At 37.0% G+C, this 17,185-nt stretch overlaps 1 protein-coding gene across 4 annotated transcripts in view; it reads left to right on the top strand.

Annotated features, from left to right (window-relative positions):
• SPG11 (SPG11 vesicle trafficking associated, spatacsin) overlaps positions 1-17,185 on the top strand; it is a 75,749-nt gene that overhangs the window by 36,067 nt on the left and 22,497 nt on the right. For 3 of the 4 annotated variants that reach the window (XM_045524297.2, XM_045524296.2, XM_074366032.1), the window contains 10 exons: positions 741-886; positions 2,061-2,222; positions 4,169-4,235; positions 7,043-7,208; positions 8,238-8,443; positions 8,883-8,991; positions 9,865-10,024; positions 10,404-10,676; positions 11,305-11,511; positions 12,272-12,379. In XM_045524297.2, coding sequence (XP_045380253.2) covers positions 741-886; positions 2,061-2,222; positions 4,169-4,235; positions 7,043-7,208; positions 8,238-8,443; positions 8,883-8,991; positions 9,865-10,024; positions 10,404-10,676; positions 11,305-11,511; positions 12,272-12,379 — 1,604 coding nt within the window. The remainder of the gene's footprint in view (positions 1-740; positions 887-2,060; positions 2,223-4,168; positions 4,236-7,042; positions 7,209-8,237; positions 8,444-8,882; positions 8,992-9,864; positions 10,025-10,403; positions 10,677-11,304; positions 11,512-12,271; positions 12,380-17,185) is intronic. The other variant, XM_010965249.3, reaches the window with a different exon arrangement.

The following is a 17,185-nucleotide window of genomic DNA, read 5'->3' as shown; positions in this document are numbered from 1 at the left end:
CAGTCTTTTTCTGTTATAAATAATAGTCTTGAATATATTCAAACATAAAATTTTTGTCTCTGTTTCAGATTATTTCCTTAGTACGGGTAGGTTCCTGTATATAAAATTCCTGGGTCAAAGATTATACACATTTTGAAGGTTCTTGCTGTAAGGCTAGATTGCTTTTCAGGAGGGTTATGCCATCTTTTCCATAAGTCCCAGCTTCCTCACACACTGACCAGCTCTGTGCTTGAGGATGAATATTTTTAAAAATCATTGCTGATTTGATAAGTGATATGTGGCATCTAATTATCATTTTAATTTGCATTTCTTTATTGCTAATGAATTACATATATTTATGTGTTAGACATTTATATTTCTCCTTTGTAGAATGGTTACTTCTTTTGTCCATTTGTGTTAGAGTCAGTGTTTTGGGCTTTTTATGAACTCTTTGTTGAAGACGTTACTCTTTAGGTTGTCATCTGTTGTTGATTCTTCCCCTTGTTCATTACTACCTTTTCAGTTTTCATTGTTTGATTATAAGTTGTTTTTTTATTTTTATGTGGACAGGTCTTTATTTTTTCCCCTTTGTGATGTTTTCCCATTGCTTTTAAACTTAGTGCTTCTTACTATATAGATAGAGTTAAAATTTTTCTTTCTTAGAAGTATATAAATCTTTTTTTTTTTTTTTTAGAATTATATAATTCTTAATTTAGTATTTCTGTCTCTCAAGGAGAAAAATGTACTCTTTTATTTTCCAGATCCCAAACTGATCTTTCAGGCTAGCCTTGCAAATGCTCAGATACTGATTCCCAGCAACCAGGCCAGTGTAAGCAGTATGCTGTTGGAAGGACATACCCTCCTGGCCCTTGCTACCACAATGTATGCCCCTGGGGGTGTCAGCCAGGTATGGACAACACTGTTACCTGTTGTGGCAAAATAGTTTTAAATGTAACAGAGGTATCTATGGGTTTTCTTGATCTCAGTTGATAGTAAAATATAACCACTTACAAGTATTTTATTAAAGAGCATAAAGCAAGGGTGAATTTTTAAGCTTTATATCATATCCTCTTAAGTTGAAAGGGAACTGACAGAGTCAGCGCTCCATGTCCGCGGGTCCCACATCCACAGATACAGAGGGCCGACTGCACTACACAGTTTATGTAAGGGACTTGAGCATTCACGGACTTTGGTATATGTGGAGGTCCTAGGGCCAGTCTTCTGTGGATACCAAGGGATGACCGAATGCTGTGTAGAGATTTTTTCCCTTTATTTGTTTTCTGATACTCCAGGTTTGTTCTTAGGATAGAGTCAAGATCTAATTGCTCCTTGGAGTAAGTATACTTTAAATCTGTGACTTGGGAATTATTCTTTATTACTGTTCTCTTCAAGAGGTAAAAGGGAAATCATAATTTTTAGCTACCCTTAAAAACTTCTGAGGGACCCAGTGAAATTTTTCTCATCTCTGCTTTTTTGAAAGTATAGTGTGGCTGGTTTGGGGGAACTTAAGAGTGCTGTTAAACATCTGGTCTTCAAAAGTTTCTTAAAAATGCTAGCTTAATTTAATACTATCTCTTTTAGATTGTTGCATCTTAACTTCAAGGTTATTTATTCCTTTCTTTTTAATCACTGGTCAGAAATTATTCATAGAATAATTTGAGAGCTGAGAGGAAAGGACCTAAAAGTCATCTAGTATAGTAGGTTTTTTCTTTTAAAATATTTACTATTTGATATCTAATTAAATAGTTCATATTTAAATAATAAAGATTGTAGTAGCAGAGCCTTTTTTCAAACAACTTTTCTTTATGCAGTTTGAAAACCACTTATCTAGCTGAACTTTGTAATTTCATGGATGAGGACACTGAGGTCTGCCTGATATTGAGTATCTAGCCCAAGGTCACACAGCTAGTTTGTCTTAGGAATCAGAACTAGAACTATTGGCTTCTGACTCCTTGTCTAGTGCTGTTTCACTACCATGTACTGTCTCAAGCTAATCCGGTTTCACAGGGTTCTTGTAGAAAAAGGACTTAAATTTGGAGAAGAGAAAAACATTACACCGTATTATCTGTCTTTCTATTTAGGTTGTTCAGAATGAAGAAAATGAGAACTGTTTGAAGAAAGTAGATCCCCAGCTACTGAAGATGGCATTAACTCCTTATCCCAAGCTTAGAACTGCTCTCTTCCCACAGTACACTGTTCCTGGTGTCCTGCCGCCCGATATTACACTCTACCACCTTATTCAGGTACAGTATTGAGGAGTATCGGGCAGGATTCAGCCAGGAAAACAGAGGCCACTCTGGATCTTTCAAATGGAGGCCATTTAACGTAAGGAGTTACTTACACAGAATGATAGCAAGATGGAGAAACCAAACATGCGATGGTAAGACAACCCAAAATAGGCAAAGAAGGAAGCCATCGGCACCCCTAAGGCTGCAGGAGTGTGGTGGTATCTGAACCCAGCAGCTGGAGCCTCTCTGAGAGCTAAACTCACAACCAAGGCTGCCTAATGGGAGCTGAGAACATAGAGGGTGGGGCTGGAACCTTGCAGGAGATGCCCCAGAAAACAGAGAAGGGGGAAAACACTTTGGTTTCTCCCCTCTTCCCACCTTTAATCTCCCAAGTTGTCTCTCATGGCTAAACCTACCTGATAGCCAGAGGGCAAGTGAGCTTGGGATATGCAGTTCTCTGCAGTTCAGGGCCAAGCATGGAAAAGGTGGAAATGGATCTGAGAGCAAACAGGTAGTTGGTCAGCATACTTGTCTGCTACTTTCATCAAAAGCCACTTCATCCTACCACCGATAACTTCTAACTCTTTCTTGTCAGGGAATAGGGCTGTTTGGTTATTTAAGTCACTGCTGCTTAACCTTTTCAGGAGAAAGACCTCTTTAAGAATGTGAGGGAGCTATGAACCCTCTACCCAGAAAAATGGCGTGTAGTTTTGCTTATATTTCAAAGGAATTCACGGATTCCCTGAGCACTTTCTTTTCATTTCTCAAGTCAAAAGGCTTTTGCTTTTTCCCCTGGGTACACATATTCCCATAGTGTCTTCAGTTCAGTATAAACTTTATAATCCCTATAGGTACAAAATCTCTCTTACTCCAATGTGAAGAATTTTTAGGTATAGACTGAGGCTATTCATGATTGTGGTCCCCAGGCAAGTGCCAGTCCATGAACTGCTTGTTACTGGTATGTGTCAGCAGGTGCTACTGTGTGTGTGTGTGTGTGTGTGTGCGCGCGTGTGTGTGTGCTCGCGCGTAGCAAGACTTTCTGGAAGAAGGAAGCAATAAGCTGGATTTGTATTTGTCACAAACTTCTTATCTCATTACAAATCAATGCTTTGAGTAGCACTTGTATATAAACTATATATAAATGGATTATATAAAAACATACCTAAAGTGGACTCAATCAGCCTAAAATACAAAGTGATTCCAGGTTGTTCTTTGTTCTGTTTTCAAGTTGACCGATGCAGTTTTTCAGTCTTTTGTTTTAGGAAAAGTAATCCTTCCTTAATAGACCACAGATTTTCTTAGTTTAAAATTAAAGCTGCTCTTTTCTTAGCCATCCAAATCTTGACTTAATAGTTCTGATGTCTCTTATATCCCTCCCACCATCTGTTTACGATCTTTGCTAAACCTTTGGCCTGCAGATTTCAAGCAGCCACTGCTCCCTGCTTTCAACCTTTTCTGCTGACTTGACCTTAGTCTCCTGTTTTTTCTTTGTTGTTGTCATTGATGGTTTGGTCGTCACATTCCTTGAACCCTTGATCTAGTTGGCTCACACTTTCCTTTCCTGACCTGCCTCAGTGCACCATGCCGTGTTAGAAATGGTAACATTTTCTAGCCTCTTAGTCCTCTTGCCTTTTGATTCAAAGACATTTCTAAAGCCCGTTTTTACATTATGATTGATGCTGGTTCTACCAAAAGAGAGTACACTTTGCAGACATAGTTTGAAGTGAGGAGAGTCTTTAAAAGGAACATAGCCAGTTCTGTTTTTATTAAAATAGAAAAATGTCTCATATGCTCTTTTTTGTTTTTAGCTGTGTTCAAAGAACTTATGTCTAGAAAGATAAGTTTTTAGCTGTCCTGGAGAAGGGAAGCAGACTACCTGTGAAGCCCTTTCATATAATTTTGTTTACTTACTTTAGAATTAATTAACTTTTAACTCTGATTTGACTTTTCTCCTTTTTCAGTCATTATTGCCCTTTGATCCTAGGAGACTGTTTGGCTGGCAGTCTGCCAACACACTGGCTATAGGAGGTAAGTCATTACGGATTCTTGCTTTAGAAGCATTTCAGCAGTGTTGATAGTAGAAATTCATTTTTGTAAAGCCAACCTAGTTTTTCCCCCTACTTTCTGTTTTAAAGATAAAGGCACATTCCAATGGAAACATTTTCTAGGAGACTGAATCGAAAACATATTGTGAGTTAAAAGTCATTATGTGAGGTCACTAGTAAGTGCTGTACTTGCTGGGAAATGTAATATGGACCTTCTGCTTAAATTGCTTCCTTTCCAAAAATCCTTATTCATTTGCAGTATAGTATTATAAAGGTTAAGAGCATAGGTGTTGGCATTAGATGAATTCTGGATCTGCCATATAATAGCTGTATACTTTGGGCAAGTGGCTTAACCTCTCTTCAATTCCCTATAAAATAATGTTAGTAACAGTGTCTACCTCACATGTTACATGAGCATGAAAGGGGACAGAGCATTTAAAAAGCTCGTGCAGCTCCTGTCACCTGGTAGGCCAGATGCTGCTACATTGCCATCCTCTCTAGACCATAAGAATTTCTCTGATTTTTTTTTTTTTTGGTGTGTGCTGTTCTTTTTTTTTTTTTTTTTAACTTTTTTTTATTGATTATAATCATTTTACAATGTTGTGTCAAATTCCAGCATAATTTTTCAGTTATACATGAACATGTATATATTCATTGTCACATTTTTTTCTCTGTGAGCTACCATAAGATCTTGTATATATTTCCCTGTGCTATACAGTATAATCTTGTTTATCTGTTCTACATTTTGAAATCCCAGTCTGTCCCTTCCCACCCCCTGTCCCTGGTGTGTGCTGTTCTTAAACTCTGCTTTTTCTATTTCTTTTTTACTTTCCCATTTAAAGTTAGCCTTTAATATCATATTACCTGCTGTGCCTCTGCCTCTGTTACTCTAAAATAGGCTTCAAATTAGTATTTTGCACACAATATATGCCCTGTAATTACTAAGCTCAAATTTCAGTATATTGAATTTACCTAGTGCCCAGAGCTCAGTGTAGTGCCAGGCCTGTGATAGATATTCAGTCAGTGTTGTTGAATGCAGAATAAAGTAATGCTTGTTGCATTTTCAAGTGAAAATACCCTTTCTAATCTCAGCGAAGTTACTACAGAGTAGACAGTCTCCTGTCCTGTTCTAATGGTTCCAATTTCATGACTTAGCCAAAGTCCTGACCCCCTCGTGGAGATCAGGCACTCTACTGGGTATACTAGGGGAACAGGGAGGAAGCTGAAGGCATGTTCCCTACCTGGATTTTAGAAGTTTAGAATATATTTGAGGAGATAAAATGCAAAGTAAATAAAACTGTTATCATGAAGGCATAATACCAATTTGTAAAATTGGAGAGTTATATTTAATTAGAATGTTTACTTCTTTTTCCATATGGTTTTACCACTGAGAGTGGCCATAAGGCAACTGCGTGGTGATTTGGCTTCTACAGCAGGCCATAGAAAAATTTCCTTTAGGTAGAATTTTTTTCTTAATCGTAATGGGAGGTACTGGCGATTGAACCCAGGACTTTGTGCATCCTAAGTATGTGCTCTACCACTGAGCTATACCCGTCCTTCTCGAATTTTCTCTTATACAGAATCTCCAGACTAGCCCCCAGACCACTGGAAAATCAAGGTCTTATCTGAATAAAAAACTCAAGTTTGTTCATTCAGCTTTATATTAAGTCAGCAAATATTGAATGAATGAATGGTTTTATATGCAATTAAAAGTTAACCAGAGTCACTCTGATTTTATAAAGAATACAGATAAGACATATGGCAAGTTTTTAATCTAAAGGGGGTGTACTTTTAAGTAACAGCTTTGTAGGATGACAGACATCTCGAAAGTCTTCAAGTCTTTTTTTTTTTTTTAATAAGGGCCAAGTCACAATGTTAAAAAGTCCTTGGAATTCTATGGGAGAATACAACTTTATTTCAGAAATAAACTTTGAACTTTTAAAATGAGAGCAGATGCACTGTTTTCCAGAACTGGTTCCTTAACAGTTCAAAATGTTATTTTATCTCATTTTTTAATAGGTAATAAGTGGTTAGGAAGCAAGTAAAGATTAGGGCTTGATAGGAATAGTTATTTCATACCAACTTTTCACACCCAAATATCTTTTGAATTCAAATTTCTCTAAAAGGAGAGAAAGGTTTTTTCTGCTATTTTCATGGGCACAGAGGAACATAAAATGAGCTACTCTGCTGGTCTTAGAAAGGTGGTATTACCATATAGATAATAAGGTGCTCTGGATACCACATCAAAAAAGTACGGGTAGTGATAACGAAAAGATCATAGGAGGATATTAATGTGGAGAAAAGGATGTCCTTCTCAAAGTATTCACTGGAGAAAGGTACAGTGAGTTGGCCTCAGTGAAGAGAGGACTGTTACAAATACGACACGAATGGATTTCATTGTGTAATGAGCTGCATGAATGGATTAAAATCTCCATTTGCAGATCATTAGCAGAGATTTTGTAGTTAAAGGGTTATTGCCAGTGTGAGCTTAAAGGATCATCAAATATAGAATTAAAGCATCTAAAGTAACAAGTAAGTTCAGTTGGCGAAAAGCATAATTTATGTTTTATGTCACTTCTCAGGTACACATTTTTGTATAAAATGAGGGCTACCTCTACACATTAAAATAGAACTATTACATTTTGGTGGTTCAGTGTGATACACAGTGGTACAACATGATGATAATAACCAGTTTTCTTTTACCACTGTAAAGTTAAGTTTTCCATATGCAGATCTGAAATTAATTATGGTGAGATACAGAAGATTAATATTGCTTCACTTTCCCCCTAGATGTAGCAAGTCAGCTTCCACATTTCTCTAGCCCCGACCTGGTGAATAAATATGCTATAGCAGAACGTCTGAATTTTGCTTATTATTTACATCACGGACGGCCATCATTTGCGTTTGGTACTTTTCTGGTTCAGGAATTAACCAAGAGCAAGAATCCCAAGCAGCTGTGAGTATTTAAAACATAATTTATACTCTTAATAAAAGGCATATCTGTATTTTTAACATGCATTTAAAAAAAAAAGAAAACCCTGCTACAAACATACCACGGTTAAGTAATTATATTTGGCTGATAAATTAGATAAATTTTTTTCATTTGTGTTTTTCTGTGTATCTAAAGCTTTTTGGAATTTAGCATGTCTTACCTTTGTTAATAGGAAAAAGGATAAAAATATTTTTAAACAATAATATATTTTAAAATCATATTTAAAAAAATGATTTAGGAGCTTACCAAATGTTAGCAGTTATTATAAAGAGTGAATTCTATAATGAGATATAAACTCTGTATTTAAGATTTTGGTCTTTTATAATTCACTTTTTTATAGCATAGAACTGGAAGGAGTGTTTGATATAATCAGCTTCTAAATGTAGATTTACTGATTTACTTATTGGTTTACTTTATAGTTAACAAAGTAATGCATCTTTATGGTAAAATATCCAAGTAGTTCACAAGGGTGAAATGAAAGGTAAAAACCCCTCAGTCTCATCTTCATTCTACACAGAAAATAAACATGGTTAATTTCTTATATATCTTTCCTTGAAATTTTTCCATTCATGTAAAAGTATATATATGAGTCCTTTAAAATGTATGTACTTATGATGTCAAACTTTAGGTGGCATTAATTTTCTTGCTACTTTGTGTACCTACTGATAATTAATAAGATCACAAGTTGGCAGTCTTTGCTAAGTTCTATTCCATGTTTTCTGGATGGAGTTGGAAGCAAAAATAATTTGGACTGTGAGTAGGTAATTTAGGAGAAGATAAAATATAAGGGAATGGGGGCTGTGGAGCCAGAAGAGGACTAAAAGCTACTAAGAACCTAAATGGATGTGTACAAGGCACGAGAAAAGGGAAGAGGGAGGAAGTCATAAATCATGTGTCTGACGCTCCGTGTATCAGTAATGTACTTCCATCTGCTTTTCCTGATGAGAAACAATTTTCATGTGCTGATTTGATTTTGATTCCTTTCTTTTTCAGGATCCAGCAAGTAGGCAATGAAGCCTATGTTTTAGGGCTCTCCTCCTTCCACATACCTTCAATAGGAGCAGCCTGTATTTGTTTCTTAGAATTGCTTGGCCTCGACAGCCTCAAGCTCAGAGTTGATATGAAAGTGGCCAATATAATTTTGAGCTACAAGTGTAGAAATGAAGATGCTCAGTACAGCCTTATCAGAGAGTCTCTAGGTACAGCACCTTTTTTTTTTCCTGTGGTTTGTTTAGAGGACAAAGGACAAGTAGGTCTAAGGCATTGAATTGTGAGTGGTTGAGGAGGAAACAGTTATCTTCTTGTTCATCCTTTCCCTGCAGAATGATTGTACTCTGTCTCACTTTCATGGGCCCTTTAATGGGTGGGTTTTTTTGTTTTGTTTTTTTTTTTACTTTTTTTGGGGGGAGAGGGAGGAGGTAATTAGGTTTATTTATTTATTTACTCTTTTTTTTTAGAGGAAGCGCTAGGGATTGAACCCAGGACCTTGTGCATGCAAAGCATGTACTCTACCAGTGTGAGCTATACCCTCCCCCTTAATTGGTTTGTGAAATGACTCTGGGCCACACTCTTCAAATAGAAATGCACAGTTCATGACCTTTTCTCTTTACTGTATTTTGTTGTCTATATTTCTTATAGCTGAAAAAATATCTAAACTGGCTGTGGGTGAAAAGGCAACCATAGAAGAATTGCTTGTTCTCTTAGAAGAAGGTATATGGAACAGCATTGAGCAGCAGGAAATAAAGAGGTTTGTGAGTTACAATCCCAGTCTCTTTTCTAGCAGCTTTATTGTTCCAGTCTGTTTGCCTAGTCTTTCTTCAACACTAATCCCCCTAGACCTTATCTTCTTACTCATCCAGCACATAGCAAATACTCAGTAAATGGATAATGTGTTTTAATTGCATCTTGCCATCCATAAAGGAGTGTGAAGATAATGATTCCCTTTTTAGAGATGGAATTTTCCGAGAAGATGGGGAGGAGCTTTGTCTTCTCCACTACCTTGCTGGTTAGAGAAGTCTCTTAAGTGTTACATGTTGAAATCACTTCAGAAGGTGCAGGGTTGGATCTCATAAAATTTGACTCTAAGTGATGGCCTTAATTATTTCTTGCTAATGTCCGTTGATAGTGGAAGTTGAGGGGACTGTCTGTCCACAAAAGCCCTTTTTTTTACACATTCATGTCATCTTTCCTCTGTGCTATCCACTGGGGCAGACCCAGGGAATTCATCATTCTCTTGTGCCTCCTGTCACTGACTGTCTCAACAGTTTCCTTCTCTTAGCAGGGAAGCCCAGGCATCTGTCAGGGCTCTGATACTCTAAAGTGAGTCTGCAGGAGAATTAAGCACTCAGAAAAATTCTTGAGTGACTAATTTCTCAATTCTCCTAAAGATGGTACATAGCTAGTCTGACGGATGCTTGGTTGTTAAAGGAGTGAATTGTGCCAACATGCTAAGAAAGCAATTGTGCATTACGGGTGAAAGCAGCCCAATAAATAATTGGTATTCGTTGAAAGTCCTTTTAGAGACTATACTGTAGTTAAATTATTTATTTTTACTAATTTTCCAGTTTGAAGCTGTATTTTAACCACTTTTTTCCTCTGCTGCCCCCACTCCCAATTACAGGTTATCCAGTGAATCCAGCAGCCAGTGGGCATTAGTGGTACAGTTCTGCAGGCTCCACAAGATGAAACTGAGTACATCTTACCTTAGAGAATGTGCCAAAGCAAACGACTGGTTACAGTTTATTATTCACAGTCAGCTCCACAATTACCACCCAGAGGAGGTAAGCCACTGATTGCTGCCAGCTATCCAAGAAGAGGAAATAGGGACCCTTCTCAGACGAAAATGTTCTTTCTGTTGTATATACTTAGACTTTTGTTTGATATGATACTATTATTTTTACTAAGATTTCAGTAGGTCGGCTTCTGACAAAGAGCTAGTCGTTACTACTAAAAGGTGAAGGAGGAGATTTTGTGACTCCAGATTGAATATGGAAACTCACCCAAAAGCAACAAACAACTTTGTAAAATTATGTGGTCACTCTGACACAGCTCAGGGTGAGAAAGAACAATTCTGTGTATGCTTTTCTCCAATATTTTCAGGTCCAGCTGAAATTGGAAGTTGGTTTTTTTTAATCATTAACCATCTAATGTGTTTTCTAGGTGAAATCTCTTCTCCAGTATTTCAGCCCTGTCCTTCAAGACCACTTAAGACTGGCTTTTGAGAACTTACCCTCAGTGTCCTGCTCCACAATGGACAATGATCAAGTCTGCAACAAGTTCCCACAGGAACTGCAAAGAAACAAAGAAGAGATGACTGATTTCTTTGAAATTCTGCTCCAGTGCTCAGAGGTGCCAAACTCCTGGTGCTGGCTCCTGGCCGAAGCAGTGAAACAACAGGCCCCAATCCTTAGTGTCCTGGCCTCATGTCTCCAGGTGAGAATCATGAGAAGCCTAAGTTAAGGACTCAGAGAGCAGTAGAAAAAGTGGAAAGGGACAGGGAAGGCTGATAATCAGGGAGGAAGTAGGGTGTTGACAGTGAGTCTCCAGCATGTGTTTCCAAGGTCACTGCAACTTTTTGTGCTGCTCCAGCTTAGGCTCTAGCCATCTACTGCACTTCTTTGTGCCTTGACATTCAGTACTTAAGTGGTCAGAGCCTTGGTTCCCGGTTGGCAGACATAGAGAAGGATGCTTTGGTGGACTGACCTCCTCTGCCTCTTGAGCAGGAAGACAGATGCTCAGGACAGTCCCTTGATCAGCAGTTCTGTGGAGGACAGTCTTGTTTTCTTCCACTTAGTACTTCCCTGACCTCCACATATATCCCCTCAGTCTCTTGGCCTTTTGACCTACGATACTCTGCAGGATGGTTTGTAATAGTCCCATGTGGTTGTCCATTAGAGTTTGTTACATGTTTGAAGGGTTTTCAAGTCATTTTAACCAATCTAGTGAGGTGACTTGTCCTAAACAGGAAATACCCATCTGTAGTTGTAGCTTTGCTGGAAACTTCCTCTGTCAGGTAATCAAAGGCGCAGTTGTTACCGTATTTTGAAAAGTTCTTGTCCAGTCGCAGGATGCCAGTGCTATTCCCTGTCTCTGTGTTTGGATCATCACTTCTGTGGAGGACAGTGTTGCAGCTGAAGCAATGGGACACATTAAGGGCTCAGTGGAGGGCCACATCTGGGACCTTGAGGACCTCTCAGTCATCTGGAGAACATTATTAACAAGGCAGAAGAGCAAAACTCTCATCAGAGGTTTCCACCTTTTCTTTAAGGTAGTTCATTTCTTTTCCTCAGTTATTTTGGAATATATCCCTATTGACTTTTTCAGTTACTCCTATCTGTGGTCTTTGGGGTTTCCTTTTTAGCCAACAACAGATAGTGATAATAAAACTACCATTTATTTAGCAAAGTGCTTTATAAACATTATTTTAGGCAATTCTCACGAGAATCCTATACCAAATAATATTATATGATAATTATCCTCATTTTACAGAGTGATATACCAAGGCTCACAGAACTTAAGTAACATGCCCACGGTCTCAGAGTGCTTTAGTAAGTGGTGTACTTATAGTTCAGGTCCATACTCTCTAATTCCAAAACTCCTATCCTCTGACCAAAAAGTACCCACCAAAGTGATGGAAATGTATGGACTGATGCCGCAGACAAGTAGTAGGTTGACTGATCAGCAGAGCCCATTATCCAGGGGTGTAGGTAGAGGTGTCTGCACCATCCAGTGGAACATCTCCTGCTCATGTGTAGTGGACCAAGTATAGAATAGACAAAAAAAACCAAAAACAAAAACAAAAACAAAAAACTGTTGAGTAGGTGTACCTGGCCTGAGTATATTTTTTTCCAAAAGGAAATAGAAATATAAACTTAACTTCCTTGCTTTTAACATATATGATTTAATTTTACTATGAAGCCTTTTTGGTTTTTTTGCTTTAACTTCTCTTGTATTGGCATTATTCATTAATAAAATAGTATTAATTAAGTTTTGGGATTTTGTAACTTCATTCAAACTCTTCCTCAAAGGACTCCCCACTACTATTGATGATGGAGACGTATGAACTGTGTATGTTCTTCAAGAATTATAAGGAAGCCGAAGCTAAACTTCTGGAGTTCCAGAAGAGCCTTGAAACTGTAAGTTGAATTTATAGTACTCTTTCTCACTGATCTGAAATTGATTAAAGTGGCCTATTGTCTGCTCCTTGTCAGGATATGGCATCAGTTGCGTAGCTGTTATGTGGTGTAATTAAAGCTGAATCATTTGTGCTGATGAGAGGCAGAGCGGGAGTCGCAGTGGCCTTGCTTACAACACATCAGTTGCCAGGGATGGTAGAAAGGTTTCATCCAATGTGCTTGTTAACTCTGATCAGGATCCTGATGCTGCAGCCAAATTCAGTGGGAAGGGAGTAATGGTATTTGCTATGGGTACTGCAGAGGTATATAGGTCACATTTTGCCAATCCAGAATAACTCCAGCAGCATTCAGTGTGGAGGGTGTTTAATGCTGCTCTTCATTCACTGTGACAGAGCATGATGGCTTTTCTCAGTATTCCTCGTGTCCAAATGATGCTGAACTTTATGGTCAGTTTCAGGCTTTACCTGTTCAGATGCTTGTTTCAGGCCTGTTTGTTATGTGGAGCTAATTAACCCTGTGGAAAAAAGAGGCAGCTGTAAGAAAGAAGAAGAAACATGCCTTAGTTCTGGTTGGAGTTTCAGCACTTTTGCCTTCTCTACCCTAAAAGAGCTCCATGAAAAATGAGACAAAACCATATACTGATTTTACCCAACAGATACATCACAGTGAAACCTCAGGATAGGCTTTTGCTCTCAATGATACTGGTTTTAACTGTAATGAAGATTTTAAAATTACATTATTTGAAAATATTGAATCAGTTATTCAAATATGCCTGAGGTTCCTAAATCACAGAAAACAAGGGCATTCATTTCCTTGGTCTGTCACTCTCCATGGCTGGGGCCCTACTAGGTATCTTCTTTTTTTTTTTTTTTTTTTTAATTATGACACAATACACGTAACATTTACCATCTTCACCATTTTCAAGTATGTAGTTCAGTGGCATTAAATACATTCAGTGTCGTGGAACCATCACCACCATGCATCCCAGTAGCTCTTTTCATGTTGTAAAACTGAAATTCTGTAGCCATTAAACAGTAACTCCACTTTCTCTCCTACCCCTAGCCCCTGTCAGTCACCAGTCCACTTTCTGTCTTTATGATTTCGGCTACTCTAAGTACTTCATGTGAGTAGAATTGTACAGTTGTCTTCTTGTGATTGGCTTATTTTGCTTAACTGGCTTGGGGATATAATGTCCTCAAGATCCATCCATGTTGTACCATGTGTCAGAATTTTCTTCCTTTTTAATGCTGAATAATATTCCATTGCATTTATATACCACATTTTGCTTATCCATTCATCCATTGATGTACATTTGGGTCGCTTCTACGTTTTAGCTGTTGTGAATAATACTGCTGTGAATATGGTGTACAAATATCTTGAGACCCTGCTTTCAGTTCATTTGGGCACCTACCCAGAAGTGAAATTGCTGGATGAAATGTTAACTTTATTTTTAATATTTTGGGGAAACACCATACTGTTTTCCATAGCAGCTATACTATTCCTACCAAGAATGCAAAGCCTTCCAAATTCCCACATCCTTGCCAACACGTTTTCTTTTTTTTTTTTTTTTTTTTTTTTAAGTAGTAGTCATCCTAATGGGTGTGAGGTGGTATCTCATTGTATATAGTTCTGATTTGCATTTCCCTAATGATTAGTGATGTTGAACATCCTTTCATGTGCTTATTGGCCATTTGTATATCTTCTTTGGAGAAATGTCTGTTCAAGTCTTTTGCCAGTTGTTGGTTGTTGAATTTTAGGAATTCTCTACATATTCTGGATATTAATCCCATATGAGAAGTATGATTTGCAAATATTTTGTCTCATTCTGTGGGTTGCCTTTCTACTCCATTGATAGTGTCTTTTGATGCACAAAATTTAAAATTTTTCATGAAGTCCAATTTGTACATTTTTTCTTTGTTACCCATGCCTGTGGTGTCCTATCCAAGAAATTATTGCCAAATCCGGTGTTGTGAAGCTCTTGTCCTGTGTTTTCTTCTAAGAGTTATATTGTTTTAGATCTTAGACATTTTGAGTTAGTTTTTGTATATGTTTAAGGTAAGGGTCCAGCTTAATTTTTTTGCATGGGGATGTTGTTTTCCCAGCACGATTTGTGGAGAAGCCTGTTCTTTCCTCACTGAATAGTTTTGGCACCCTTGTCAAAATTCGTTTGACCATATATGTGAGGTTTATTTCTGGGCTTTTTATTTCTATTCCGTTGGTCTAGATATCTTTCTTTATGCTAATACTATGCTGTTTTTATTACTGTAGTAGCTTTCTAGTAAGTTGTGAAGTCAGAAAGAGTGAGTCCTCTAGTTTTCTGGTTCTTTTTCAAGATTGTTTTGGTTATTCAGGATCCCTTGAGATTCCATATGATTTTAGAATGAGTTTTTCTATTTCTTTAAAAAAACTGAATTTGTAGATCTTTGGGATAGTATTGAGATTTTAACTATAGTAAGACTTCCAATTCATAAACATGGGATGTTTCCATTTATTTATGTCTTCTTTAATTTCTTTCAGCAGTGCTTTGTAGTTTCATTGTACAAGTCTTTAACTCGTTGGTTAAGTTAATTCCTAAGTATTCTTTTTGATGCTGTGGGAAAAGTTTTATAATTTCCTTTTTAGATTGCTCATTGTTTGTGTAGAAATGCAACTGATTTTTGTGTGTTGACTTTGTATCCTGCTACTTTGTTGAATTAATTTATTCTAAGTTTTTTGATGAAATCTTTAGGGTTTTCTACATATAAAATCATATCATCTATAAACAGAGGTAATTTTATTTCTTCTTTTCTGATCCTTGTATATTTTTTTCTTGCCTAAACACTCTGGCTAGAACTTTCAGAACTGTATTAAATAGAATTGGTGAAAGCAGGCATCCCTGCCTTGTTCCTACTCTTGTTCCTACTTAGAGGAATGCTCTGTCATTCACCATTGAGTATGATGTTTGTTGTGGATTTTTCACATATGAATTTTATTATGTGGAGGTAGTTTCCTTCTATTCCTAGTCTGCTGAGTGTTTCTTTCTCTTTTTAAAATATCTTTATTGTGGTATGGTTCCTGTGCAGTAAACTACACATATTTCAGATGCACACTTTGATGAATTTTGATAGATGTATACACCAATGAAACTACTGCCACAATCAAGATAGCTGACATTTCCATCACTCACCAAAAGGTGCAATTTTCAAATTCCCAGTTTGTCCCTTCCCACTCCCTTTAACCGCTGGTAACCATAAGTTTGTTCTCCATGTCTATGAGTCTGTTTTTGTTTTGTAGATAAGTTCCGTTGTGTCTTTTTTTTTTTTTTTTTCAGATTCCCATGTATAAGTGATATCATATGGCATCTTTCTTTCTCTTTCTGGCATAATTCACTTAGAATGACAATCTCCAGGTCCATCCACGTTGCTGCAAATGGCATTATTTTATTCTTTTTATGGCTGAATAGTATTCCATTGTGTGTGTGTGTGTGTGTCACATCTTCTTTATCCAGTCATCTGTCGATGGACATTTGGGTTGTTTCCATGTCTTGGCTATTGTATATAATGCTGCTGTGAACACTGGGGTGCATGTGTCTTTTTGAATTATATTTTTCTCTGGATATATGCACAGGAATGGGATTGCTGGGTCATAAGGTAAGTCTATTTTTAGTTTTTTAAGGAACCTCCATACTATCCTCCATAGTGGCTGCACCAATTTACATTTCTACCAACAGTGTAGGAGGGTTCCTTTTTCTTCACATCCTCTCCAGCATTTATCATTTGTAGACTTTTTAATGATGGCCATTCTGACTGATGTGAGGTGATATCTCATTGTAGTTTTGATTTGCATTTCTTTAACAGTTAGTGATGTTGAGCATCTTTTCATGTGCCTATTGGCCATCTGGATGTCTTCTTTGGAGAGATGTCTATTTAGGTGTTCTGCCTATTTTTTGATTGGGTTGCTTGTTTTTTGACATTAAGCTGTATGAGCTATTTGTTTATTCTGGAAATTAGTCCCTTGTTAGTCATATTATTTGCAAATATTTTCTCTCATTCTGTGGGTTGTCATTTCATTTTGTTGATGGTATCTTTAGCTGTGCAAAAGCTTTTAAGTTTAATTAGATCCCTTTTGTTTATTTTTGCTTTTATGTCCACTACTCCAGGAGCTGGTTCAAAAAATATATTGCTGTAATTTATGTCCAAGAGTGTTCTGCCTATGTTTTCCTCTAGGAGTTCTATAGTATCTGGTCTTACATTTAAGTCTTCAATCCATTTTGAGTTTATTTTTAGTTTTAGGGGGCCTTTTTTGTTTTGTTTTTTCATTTTTCAGTTTTATTAGGTAGAACTATTACAGTATGAATGCACATATACAATACATTGCATGTAAATACGTATACACAATGTACTGCACATATTTTTTAAATTTACATATATGTACTGTTCATTGTTTCTAAGAACGTTTAGAGCTTTACCTTTTAAACTTACATAGTTTTCAAAGGAATAAAGCCAAAAATAAGAATTAATTCAGAAAGATACACACCCCACTATTAATAGCAACATTATTTATAATTGCCAAGATCTGGAAGCACCCTAAGTGCACATCAGTAGATGAATGGATAAAGAAGATGCAGCATATATATATAATAGAATACAACTCACCCACAAGAAAGGATATTTTGCCATTTGTGGCTCGTCATTCACTTTTTTTTTTCCACTTCAAAAACCAGAATTTTATAACTGGCACAAACATTTCCATTGCATCAAAAACAACAAAATACCTAGAAATAAACTTACCCAAGGAGGTTACCTATACTCTGAAAATTGTAAGTTG

Source organism: Camelus bactrianus, chromosome 6, assembly GCF_048773025.1.
Source record: "Camelus bactrianus isolate YW-2024 breed Bactrian camel chromosome 6, ASM4877302v1, whole genome shotgun sequence".
NCBI lineage: Eukaryota > Metazoa > Chordata > Mammalia > Artiodactyla > Camelidae > Camelus > Camelus bactrianus.
This window is presented reverse-complemented; position numbering and strand designations above follow the sequence as displayed.